This window comes from Patella vulgata, chromosome 1 (genome assembly GCF_932274485.2).
Source record: "Patella vulgata chromosome 1, xgPatVulg1.2, whole genome shotgun sequence".
Classification (NCBI taxonomy): domain Eukaryota; kingdom Metazoa; phylum Mollusca; class Gastropoda; family Patellidae; genus Patella; species Patella vulgata.
The window spans coordinates 77,719,699-77,732,719 of record NC_065879.2 but is presented as its reverse complement, the minus strand read 5'-3'; the positions used below and the strand labels follow the sequence as shown (position 1 = coordinate 77,732,719).

The 13,021-nt window shown below is 36.1% G+C and overlaps 1 protein-coding gene across 1 annotated transcript; it reads right to left on the bottom strand.

Annotated features, from left to right (window-relative positions):
* Positions 1-1,077: 1,077 nt before the first annotated feature.
* LOC126811233 (uncharacterized) lies at positions 1,078-11,282 on the bottom strand. The gene is made up of 9 exons (XM_056103218.1): positions 11,168-11,282; positions 9,869-10,043; positions 9,247-9,374; positions 8,702-8,927; positions 7,612-7,745; positions 7,118-7,346; positions 5,523-5,573; positions 1,975-2,091; positions 1,078-1,714 (listed from the first exon to the last, which is right to left on the bottom strand). The coding sequence occupies exons 1-9, from the start codon at positions 11,279-11,281 to the stop codon at positions 1,338-1,340; spliced, it is 1,551 nt and encodes a 516-aa protein (XP_055959193.1). The 5' UTR covers position 11,282; the 3' UTR covers positions 1,078-1,337.
* Between the last annotated feature and the right edge of the window lie 1,739 nt (positions 11,283-13,021).

Below are 13,021 nucleotides of genomic sequence, written 5' to 3'. Positions count from 1 at the left end.
GAAAAATCGCGTTTTTAGCTTGTGGACCCTATAGAGGTCTTAATTTTTATCCGATTTAAAAAAAACCGTATTATTATATCACCGTTACACCCTAAGGACGGCTGTGTTAGAATTTTGTGAAAATCAGCCCAAAACTGACAGACAAAATGGCCGCCCCTTGTTCTCAAATAAGGTAAAAAAAATATGGTATATCAAGGTTGTGGACCCTATAGAGGTCACAATTTTTATCCGATTTTGTTGAAACTTGAAATGTAAGTTTGTAACCCAAAGATCTCGGTTCCTTTCCATATTTGCGCATATCGAATTGTAATTTTCTGAATTATGGCCCTTGATTGTACGAAAAATCACTTTCTTTTTTGCTTGTTCTCTGTCCATCTCTCGAAAATGTGGGCGTATCCTGCCTGGCAGCCGCTGGTTACATATTATTAATGGAAACGACATTGTCGCAGAGCAGTTAACATTGGCAGCGATACCCTTCCATACATTCATCTTGGATATGAATGATATTCACTGCGCATTCAGTGTGGCGCTTTTTATTTTGAATTCAATCCGAATAAGTTGTAATATGACGCACCGCTTTTAATTCGGGACAAACCAATCCGAATTCCGGAGGCCGGTCTCCGGAATTCGCATTGAATGCACATGCAGTGTGAACGCAGCTTAAGATTCAGTTCGGTTGTTGGCGAATTGAGGGTGACGCCTAAATCCGGAATAAGACTATATTTTGAATTCAATTCTGATTAAACCCCCATTGTATACGCACCGAATATATTCTTTGTCGGGGAAAAACTTGTGAACACGATAGATTAGATATGTTGAAATATTCTAGGCCCTTATTAAATTTGATAAACATTGAAGTTTTCCTTTCGGGTAAGCTGCTGTTGAGATAAAGCTGTTGTATGTGCGTATGTATCTCATGAAAAGCTCCAATCCAATTCTTTGTTCTATTTTACAATCCAACAGACCGATTAATCGTGATATTTTCTGAGTACCCTGTGTTGTCGAAAATAAAGATAGTTATTTTGTTGTTGGTATGATTTTATTTACGGCTCAAGATGTTATTTCGGTATCATTGGGAGATTTGTACATTGATTTGTCTCCCAATTCATGCAATTAAAGATTTATCAAAAGTGAACAAACAATTTTGTTTCAGCATTATCTGTAGATTTGTACATTGATTTGAACAAACTGTTTGCCTTAAGTGGTACCACTTCTCTTGTAAAAAAAACCCCCAACACTTTGGGATTGTGCATAGCCCGATACAAATATGTATATTAACTCGCTTTTCGAGACTAGTATCTAGTCTTAATCATACATCCTTAAGTACACGACAATGTCTAATCCAAAGGTGAAAGATGAACTGGTGTCAAATAGATCGTCTGGTCTTCATCTTGAGAAATACTTGTGACGGGATGATTAAATGAATCATTCCGAACATGTCCAGCCTTTTTCCTTATTGTAAGTTTCAGATATCCATCAGCATCAGTGTCTGATGACGACTGGCTAGAGTTGGTTTGTTCTAAAATAGATTCTGATCGATCATCAATATTTGTTGATTCAAAGCTGAATTCTTCATTTTCAGAAGATCGTGGACGTGTTACATGCTCTGCAGTATTATCACTATTGTGAAATTCGTACGGTTCTTCGTACAATGTTTCAGCTCTGTTGTTGGTCGTTGACTGTTCATGTCGTGTATGCTGCGTTCTTCTATAACCTAGAGAATAAAAACTCACATTACGACAATTCAGTTATATATATATATGCATCAGATTTTCAGGCATTGTGATCATCACAAACAAGTGTTTGGTAGAATAAAATTATTTTATACTATGCGCATTTCTAATCATTTTTGCGCTACAGTTTAATTTTCCAAGTCATAAGAAATATCTTGAATCCATTACATTGAGGAGTTCACAGTCACTTGGGATATATCAATAATGGACGCATGACCTTAATTCAGTAATCATTACTTACGGATATATACGTATCCAAACAGAAGAACTGTCACGAAGAGGAATAAGGAAGGTAAGAGAATAAAGAGTATCTTCATGAGCAGGCCCGTAGAACCCAGTGGAGTAGCACTAACTGTATCTAAAAATTACAAAAAAATTCTTGGTCATGAAGCAATCCGATAATTTCAATATATAATGCAATGGAAGCGATTGTGGTGAAAACAATAATTTTATCGGCATCAATTCAAAATCTATTAATATAATACAACGTTATTGGTGATGGTAACAAATATATTTATAATATAAAGCTGGTTTAGGCCGTGGACTGGGCAAGATAAAATGGCCTAGATCTTTACTCTCGTTAAAACGCCTGGGACTGCCTTTTCAATTTTTTAAATTGATAGATACGGCAAAAATGATGTTAACTAACACACTCCACATTTCGTCGAAAGTGTGTATAATATTTATAACATTATCTGAATAAGAATTATATTTTTTCTCGCCACAACACAAAGTTGCTACGCGGTCAAGTAATTGACTAATGAAACTTGTTGGATTGCGGCATGTGAATATTAGTCACGTGATCATTTTTTATAAACAGAGCCGTGATCGGTTTAACTAAAATAATTATTTCTTACGGCTGGTTATTGCCATTTTAGGCTTTGTGGAAACGGTGTGTCAACAAGGATTGGTAAGAAATTGATTCAGGATAATCGGGCACACATGAAACCGTAGAAACGTTGAATTTGAGCTTTAAACTCAGTGCAAATAGCGTCATTACGGTATTATCTATGCGTACACTCACCGATAAGATAATCATGCAGTTTTCAATAATTGCTGGGGAAGGCCTGGGAACATATGGCTCAGAGCTATAAAGCGTTATTTATTTTAATTTGACATAACTCTTAGCTGACCAAAACAAATTTTTGTGGTTTGGAGAGGGGTCAAATGAACCTATGAGTCCCCAAACTATCATTTCCATCAGGTCATAATTACATTAGGCCTCTATACTAAAATTTAATTTCTCATCATTTTGTAAAATAAGTTGGTGCATGGCAAACCAACATAAATATGCAGATTTGAAGAAATGTTCGATCAACCACTGGTTATTGCTCGTGTCTAAGATTGACAGGCAAAACAATGCTACATGTTGGTGAAGAGAGTATAGCAATTGATATCCCCTAAAGGCAATGCACAAAATAAGACCAAAAACATTGTTAATTTTGTATTTATTAACAAGCCCAACAGGGAGATAATTCTAGAAAAACAGTCACAACAATAACAATGCATAATAGTATGTTTGAAAGATCTCAAATTATTTGCGACAGCAAAATCCAATTAAGACGGGAAATAACATTTTTCATAGAATGCCTATGGATTGAAGCCTGATAGTTACGGCATCTTTAGTTGGTGGGGAAGAGGGGGGGGGGGTGTTCAGAAGAATTTTTAAGCAGAATGATTTATATCTGGCACTGTGCACACTATTAACTTTCTGTATATACAAATCACAAACAAATTCTCCTAAAGTGATATGAGGGTTTCATCGAGGATGAATCTACTTCCAAGTTTTATGAAGGCTTGAACGTATTTCTGATTCCTAATCATTACTTCATAAGGCTTTTTCTAGCCTTTTCCTTGGAAGCAGCTTTTTGAATCACAGCCAGTGAATGTATGAAGTCCAACCAAGGCTAATGGAATTTCACGCCCAAGTGACTGAAACACTTTTAGTAAGGTTATTATTCGACTTCTATTTTTTCCCCGGTGTAAAATAACAAATTTGCCATAATGTCCACAATAATGGAAAGTTAAATATGATTGCCACATAATATCAGGGCTTTTGATAACTATGTCTGTAAACATCGGAGTAGAAGCATGGTTAGCATGGAGAATAAGTTTCTTCCTCTTCATGATCCGGAATAATTCAGAAACAATCTCTATATTTAGGACATCATTATCAGCACTTAATTTGGTACATAAATTTCCATGGGTAACATACAGATTAATTATACCTGGTGTAGAAGACTCTATAGTTTGCCAAGGGCCTCCTTGTTTGTTCCATTACTAAGAAAACTTGATCACTGCTGTGGAATGTTTTGGTCCTTGCTGTAAATTTTGACACCTTTATTAGCTCGTCTACTGCACTCGGCATTCTTGATGCTTATAACTGGGCACTGATCAAGTTACATTGTGGTAGAAGATGTGACGAGTTGAGAGACTATTTTTGGTGTTGCTGGTGCGGCCCTTTTCAAGGCTCTCTTTTCCAAACGTTAGACCCATTGCTTATCACAGGAGCGAGATAGCATTTGAAGTGGTAAGCATAAATCTTCAATAATTCTTCTTTTGAGCCTACAAAAAGTTAAAAATTACAGCCAACTTGTGAATAAAGTTTATATTTCGAAAAAAATAAATGCATGGCCTAATTTTCAACATTTTACAGTATCTGGTCAGTATGAATTAGATCTCCTGCAATATCAAAACAAGTTTAGACATTGGGTCAAACATTTATTGTTTCCAAATCCATATAATTTATTACCCTGTATTTATTGTATATTTCGTGCAATTATATATTAAATATTGTTTAAGCCTAACATGTATCTGTGTGAATTAGGCATAGACGTAAAGAATAAAATCCGTTGTCATTTCATTGTAAGAGAGATAGACAGAAAAGAAAATTATTTTAAGCCTACTTTACCTTCAAACACATCACGATAAGAAATGGCAATTTTCTCCTCCTCTCCTTCTTGATTGCTTGGTGGGTAAAGCACTTCATAATTCGTTAAAACTCGCGTAATGACGATTTTTAGGATTGCTGATTGGCTGATATCCCGGGACCAGGACGTTTAGTTGCAAATTCTTCCAACCTTTTCACCGGCGCATTACTATGGTGGACGGTGGTAAAAATGACCAAGTCCGCGAAAACAAAATAATTAAAAGCAATCACTCATGGAAAGCGAGGTGTAAACAACTGTCATTATTCATTTTATGTATTTTTAAATTACTCAGTGCAGAAAAATTACCAGCACTATAAGCGTAAACAATAACTCGCTCCAGTCCACGACCTAATTATTTTTATAGTTTGAACCATAATATCTATAAACTGGCTATTGGTGATGATAACAAGTCTATTTATAATACAATCATTTCCTATAAGCTGCTTATTTTTATATTTTAAACCATAATATCTTTAAATGATAATATTTATAAACTGGCTATTACAATTGGTGTTGAAAACAAGACTATTTATAATACAATCATTTCCTATAAGCTGTTTATTTTTATAATTGAAACAATAATATCTTTAAATGATGATATTTATAAACTGGTTATTGCAATTGGTGTTGAAAACAAGTCTATTTATAATACAATCATTTCCTATAAGCTGTTTATTTTTATATTTTAAACCATAATATCTTTAAGTGATGATATTTATAAACTGTTTGGTTATATTTGTAACATTTTAATTAATATCTTTATAGAATAGTGTTTAAAATGGGTTTTGTTATTTTATTAACCTATATCTTTATTGAATGAGGTTTATGAACTGGGCATTATAAACCGAATTGAACATACTTTTGAAATATCCACTCGTTGTCCAGGTACCAATTTCTTTCGGTTCTTCATCTGGGGAAAATAAATACAAGAAACACAACAAACATTGGTTAAGCTACACGTGTGATATTACACGTTCAACAAAGTTATAGCGTGTCCTACCCCGTGCACGAAACCCACTGCCTATAGTTTGGATCTGGATTACAGATGTCGCATCTACTGAGTAGATGGTAATCTCGGAGTCATCAAACCACAAACACAATTCCAGTGGATTAAATAGCACATCAATGATGTATGATCACTATTTCGCTGTTGAAACTCATTATAGACAATTTATTGGACAAATTTCAGTTAATTGATAAAGTGCTGCGCTTTTGACAAGATGAAATGAAATACATGTAGGTTTAATGAAGACGGGCTTTGGACAGTTGTGTTTTAAATTTGTAAATATGTAACGTTTCAGTATATTTATATACTGTTGGAACGTTTCCAGCATTATGTTTTCTACAAAAACGGCAATACTTCCACGTCTCGTGTATTCTTGAAACAAATGAAATTGGTTTTAACATCTTACTTTCCGATACCGACTGGGTTAGGGAGCAACGGTGGCTCAGAGGTGCAGGAAGGAGGACCTGGCAAGAACAGCTGTCTAGTCCTTCGGACACTTGGGATTCCATATAAGAGTAGGCCATAGTGCCGTTGCCCGGGCAAAATACCCCTCGTAGCACACTTTATAGCGTATACCCGTCTTCATTAGCTCAGCCGGAGGAAAACAGTGGGACTTTAAACCCCCATTTCATATCATTTCCGACTGGACTAAGAAAGATGGGATACATGTTCGATATACAATTATATTTTACTCTCTATAACACTTACTATTCATTTGAAACGTTCGGATCACGTGGCTAAGTGGGTAAGACGCTGGCTCGCTAGCCTGGAGGTCGGGTGTTCGATCCCTGCATTGGCCGAGAAAGTTCATCCAGATTTTCCGGCGTGGTTTTCCCTTGTCAGTGACGCAGGACAGCTGTCTAGTCGATTGGATGGTACGAAAAACCGAGGTCAGGTGTACATATTGGCGTGCACGTAAAAGATCCCTTTGCAGTTGGAATTCGATATAAGAGTAGGCCGTAGCGCCGCTGCCCGGGCAAAATTTCCTCATAGCACACTGTATGGCGTATGCCCGTCTTCATTAGCCCAGTTTAGGAGCAGAACAGTAGGACGTTAAACCCCATTTCATTTCATTTTTGAAGCGTTCGCGTATCACATTTCCTTACATTAGGTCACAGAGAAGAGTACTATATAGCAATGGCATTTAAATCATGTCGTATTTTTGTTCCCACGTTTCGAGATTAGCTTACCTTTTAATTTAAGGTATACTTTTGCCGAGCTTATTTCGTGGTCATCAAAGGCTAAATAACAGACATATGTTAAATTATAATCACTTGGTATTGGCTTGAGTAATGTTAGATTTATCTCCCCTTGTATACTTTCTGATGCATTGCGCCATTGGTGATGGTTTTAGAAAACAAAAGTCTCTATCGGAAATCCACCATTATGATATCTTGGTTCTTATGCCAAGAGCGCATAATTTGCATCTTTAAAAAATGAAAGCTTACCTTTTAATTTAAGGTATACTTTTGCCGAGCCTAGTTCGTAGTCATCAAAGGCTAAATAACAGACATATGTTAAATCATAATCACTTGGTATTGTCTTGAGTAATGTTAGATTTATCTCCCCTTGTATACTTTGTGACGCATTGGTAATGGTTTTAGAAAACAAAAGTCTCTTCCGGAAATCCACCATTATAATATCTTGGTTCTTATGCCAATAGCGCATATTTTGCATCTTTAAAAAAATTAAAAAGGAGACAATTAAAGAAAACAAGAGCAAGCCATTATTGCTTTAAAAGCATCGCATTTCTGAGTTGTAACATGACAAAATAAAGGACTGATTTTTTTTGTGGTGGGGGGAGGAGTGTAAAGTGACGAGTATCAAATATCAACCCCGATTAAATGAGATGGGGTTTAACATACTACTGCTCTGCTCCGACTGGTTGGCTGTGTATTTTTTTTTGCCTACAATAATGAAGAAGATTGTTTTGTAACCTCACCTCTTTATTTGACATGTTATATCTTGTAATATTAATTGTAGTTGGTAGATGGCTATATTTATAGTACCATACAAAATAAATATCGTCACTTAGGTCGCCTCTGATTTCTGGTGTCGAGGTGTAGACACGCGGGGCTGAAATAATGGGTCTAAATAATAATTAGTACGCTAATTAGTGATTTTCCTAAATCCAGATAATAATGAGTGGAATTCTGAAATAATCGAGTAACAGTAATATCATAAATGCGGGAAGGATAAAGCAAACTCTGCCTAGTGTGCGATTCTTGCTACAACTTAAAATAGGCCTACATATGAAGAGTCCAGGGGAAGAACGATCTAAGTCACATTTTTGTCTTTTCACATAGAAGGCAAAACAGACTTTTGGACGAGAATGTTTGATGCGAACATAATAACGAATGGGTTTAATTACAACTTCAAAATGATGTTAAATACGAATAATGACGAGTACAACAACTGACTTCCACTTTTCAGCCAATTTAAGGTCAAATAAAGGGTACGATGGACGTATTTGTCCGGGATGCCATTTCAGAAGGGCGTTGGTTCGATGTGACTTTGATCGTTTTTACCTGAAATTGATTGTTCCACAGACAGCTAATACAATTTGCTACCAGATGGCGCCATTACATGAGGTTCGTTGAAAAAGTGACTTAGATCGTTTTTCCCCGGGGCTCTTCATATAGATATTGAAGAATTATCACATCATCTTCTGAAAAGGACACATTTGTCTCAAACATAATCAAAGGTAGGGTATCAACTCTCCCTGAAAATGTCTGTACGCTCTGTCCCGTGTGTTGGTTGGTATACAGTTATCTATACGCTTTGTAATCTGAAAGAAACAAATCTTCACATCTATATACATTTATAAAGAAGTCATAAATATCGGTGCGAATGTGGTGCCCAAGACAAATTAACTGCCAGAATGTTTTGTTAAGATTTATCATCCATAATGTATTAATATTTTTACTCTTAATATTCTTATGTACAGAATATGTATAACCACAATTACGCCTCTAAGTGTACCAGAATTAATGATTATCTTTACGGTTGTTTTGTTTTATTTAATTACTAACCTTCCAGAAGTTTAATCGACTGTGCATGTTTGGTACATGTTTGAGTAAAATCTATTTTGATGTTGTATGTATATTTAAAGTCATCAACAGTTGTATTGTGTATCGCCAGCATTACTTTTTCTGTATCGCCATTTTCAATCGCTGTTTTATAAAATCCAAGCCTTCGATCGTCTCGTGTATACCTCAGAATATCATGTTCCCATTTACCAAGACGTTCTGTCTGTGTCTACAAAAACAATCATACCAATAATAACCCTTATTTTACTGAACGAAATTAAAGGAGAAACAATATGAAAGTCATAATTATTATTAACACCACTATTAACTTGTCACTGAATTGAGTAACAGACACACATTTAAAAGCGGGAGGGAGGGGGGGGTAGCTTTGGCGAAGTATTTAACGCATAGTGCGTCGCACACCTAACAAGAGCTTGGGTTTCCAAGTGTTCTAACGCGTACTCTTTAATCACCAGGAATATTGCTTTTTAATTGTCACGCAATAACGCATATGCTCAAATGAAATTAATATATATATAATAACTTACGATTGAAGACACTCGTCTGTAAACTGAAATATTTTTATCATAATAATCAGTAACATATTTCCACGTCATTGTTACATCATCTCCAACATAAAGTTTCTCTGCTGGTGAACTATCCACCCACTGAAAATCTTTAAATTCAATAGTAATTCGATATTAAATATTGCCAAATTTAGCATTAGACTGTATGATAAGCTAGGAGAAGTGAACATCTAAACCAGTGTGGCTAGTGGGTTTGGGGCCAACACTCGTTTTTCTTGTTCACTGAAGGAGAAAACAAACGAAATGAAATGGGGTTTAACGTCCTGCTGTTTAGAAAACAAACAACGTACCATTAAACGGATGACGAAAAAATCATATCAGCTGTGTGCAGTGAGATGTCCCGGAAGGAATAAGTACACCATGACCTATTTCAGACACCTTTTAAGGCTTCTAGCTCTGTGGTCACAACTAGTAACAACTTGTGGAAAATGTAATGTCCCAAAGAATTACTTCAACTGTGCGTTTCGAAATCAAAAACACAGCTTTGTGTTTACGCAGTGTGTGTGTCGGTGTGTGTGTGTGTGTGTGTGCAATGGAAATCAGTATCAGAAGAATCACAGTCGGGGAATGAACCAATAACTACCTTTGACAGAGAGATGCAGATCTGCGAATTCATCAGTGAAATTTATTCTACACCTGTAGACACCGTCATCAGTTTTTGCTGCGTTCTTTATAGTAAGAATTATTTTTTCTGTTTGTCTTCCCTTTATCTGGTACTTTTTGCTTCCACCACTAATACCCCTTTCGTTCGCTGCAACCTTTAATAGAGATATAAACGTGTCTATGGCTACGTGCTGCGAACATATTCTAATCGTTATTTTCAGTTTGCAATGGGTGAGGATAACAGTAAGTATTGTTAAACATGAAGTAAGTATTTTTTAACATAAAGTAAGTATAGTGTAATCGTATTGTCATATTGCAATGGGTGAAGATAAAAGTAAGTATTATTTAACATAAAGTAAGTATAGTGTAATCGTATTGTCATATTGCAACGGCTGGGGATAAAAGTAAGTATAGTGTAATCTTATTTTGATATTGCACTGGGTGAGGATAAAAGTAAGTATTGTTAAACATAAAGTAAGTATAGTGTAATCTTATTTTCATTTGCTTCATTATTTTTCAGATTTCGTGTGCTCTATAAACCTGTGATGCCCTTAATCCTGAGTATTTTATTTGTTTTGTAATAATTTGTTAACATTACTTACATTTAATGATTTGTGAAATACAGTGTTGCATTCTCGTCATTAATGTAATAAACTATAACACAAACTTAGGGAAAACAGCTTCGTATTTATTTGGGCGACGTTTCGAAGGCCATTCTCGCAACGTTATCAAGCTAATGGCGCAATAAAGCCCGTTTGGTGCTGAGGTACCATAAAACAAAATTGCATTTCGTTTGTTATTCTATGCTGTACCACGTTTTATATTGGTGAAAATGTATTGTATGCATTTTAGTATACAAGCCATGTGTGTTTCTTGTGCGGTAGGTATATCTAACATAAAATGTTTTTATTCGATGCGGCATTTTAATTTAAAAGTCCCGATGCGCCATTTGCATTTTCGCTAAAATATCAAAAATTTCTCACGACTTAATCGACGGCTAATATGTACTCAGATTGATTATTTAACATTTAATAAGAAATCAAAATCAAAATATCGACGCTGGATAAACCTAACAGGTTTCTCCGCTACCGATAGAAGATGGCAGGGTCTTTTTACGCTCGAGTAGCGTAGATCGAGGAAATTCCAATTCCACGTGTCTTTGTAAATGGTGAACGGAACTGAACTGATGTTCCTATTAGATTCGACTTTCCCAATATCGTAGTTTGCGAGGGACTCACATTGCTTTAAATGGCACATCGGAACATTAATTGAGGCCTACCTTATAAATGGAAACATCGTTTTTTTGTATGTGTAGCTTCCAAACCAACTCCACACTACAACCAACAATAACACTTCTATTCTTGGTTCCAGATATCCATTTTCTCAAAAACATGGCACCTATAATGGAAATACAGTCAGAATAAAAGACAGACAAGGTAATGAATATCAGACAGGATTTATGTGAAACTGTATTTCAATGCTGCATATCTAGGTTGAAGGTGACGTAAAACACGCCGATTTACAACAAAGCTTGTTGGGAGTTCAATTATTTGCAGCGAGTAGTGGTTGGGTGGCTGAATGGTTAACTCGTGTGCGTTGCATCATGATGTCTGTCATTGAGTTCAGTGGCGCGGTTTCGATTCCTCGTGTGTACATGACAAAGAGTAGGGTCGCCTGTCCAACCTCGTGGATTTTTCTCTGGGTCCCACGGTCTCCTCCGACATCCAGAGATTCATATGCGAGAGCAAATTATAGAAATAAGAATTGAACCATATTGACCTCTCTCTCTCTCTCTCTCTCTCTCTCAAATTGAGACATTTTCGTCAATTCATTGAGATGATACAGACATTGAATTTGTGGTTCAATTTCAGGTTGAATTTACGATGAGTACAAATTTGTGGTTTTCTGGAAATTCAGCAAACTGTGGTGTAAAATGTCGTGCTGTCTCAATTTTCAATAATTAGGTGAATCGAGTGTTGATGTATAAATTAATTATATTTGTTCGTTGCAAAATATATTTGATCATAACAATGATCAGTAATAGCAAGGCTATATGACGTCATTGAATCGGTAACGGTCTGCTTATTATATTACTAATTCTCTATCTGTTAGTATAGACTGCGTCTACATTGGCATCACTTATCGACTAGTCTTGCCCGGGGTGTAGAGAGAGAGAGAGAGAGAGAGAGAGAGAGAGATGGTTGACAATTTGGGGTTGGGCGATCGAGGCTATATTACCGGGTAAAAAGCTGAAAATGATCACTATTGTCTGACAAATGAAAGGTGGTTTAACGTCTTGCTGTTGTACACAGCAGAGATTGAGAGAGAAAGGGGTTTAACGTCCACTCGACACAAACTAGGTCATTTCGGGACTAACATATTGTTTAATTTTATTTCAATAATTCGCTTGCGCGAAGGGTCTTTAGCAGTGTGGGGAAACCACAGGACCTGGAGAAAACCCACGAGGTTTGACAGGCGACCCTACTGCTTGTCACGTACAACTGGGGATTCGAAACCACGAGTGTAGAGGGTGATAAAAATATACATCTCTGTTATGTATTGTTTAATGGTCGAGAGCGAGACATTAAGTAATATATTGTAACAACATGAGGGCCGTGAGGCCCGAATGTTTTTACAATATATTACGCAATGTCTTAAGCTCGAGACCATTAAACAACTTAAAATACAGACACTTGCACGTGCTTTGCAATGAAATACGTCACTCGAGTTCAATATTTTACCAAGTTACGCTTGGCACATTGCCCGTACGATTATTTGAAATAATGGTACTCCATCATCAAAGGATGACGTCACATCTGTATTTTAAATTGATTTAATTTGTCTTGTTAAACTCACCATATGTTTGGCGCAATATATCCCGGTTGGAGCTGACGTGTCATTAAACAACATTTCATTTCATTTCATTTGGTAACCATATTATAACAGAGTGTCACAGATAAATTCCATCTATCATGTCAGTATAACAAAGGCAATATGACAGATAAAGTCTGACTGATAAACAGAAAATACCTTGACATATGACTACTACAAATCCTAGGTTAACATCTATGCATATACGTATCGCATTGGCTTTTACATCTCATTTCTATAAGGATGTAAACAAAAACAAATG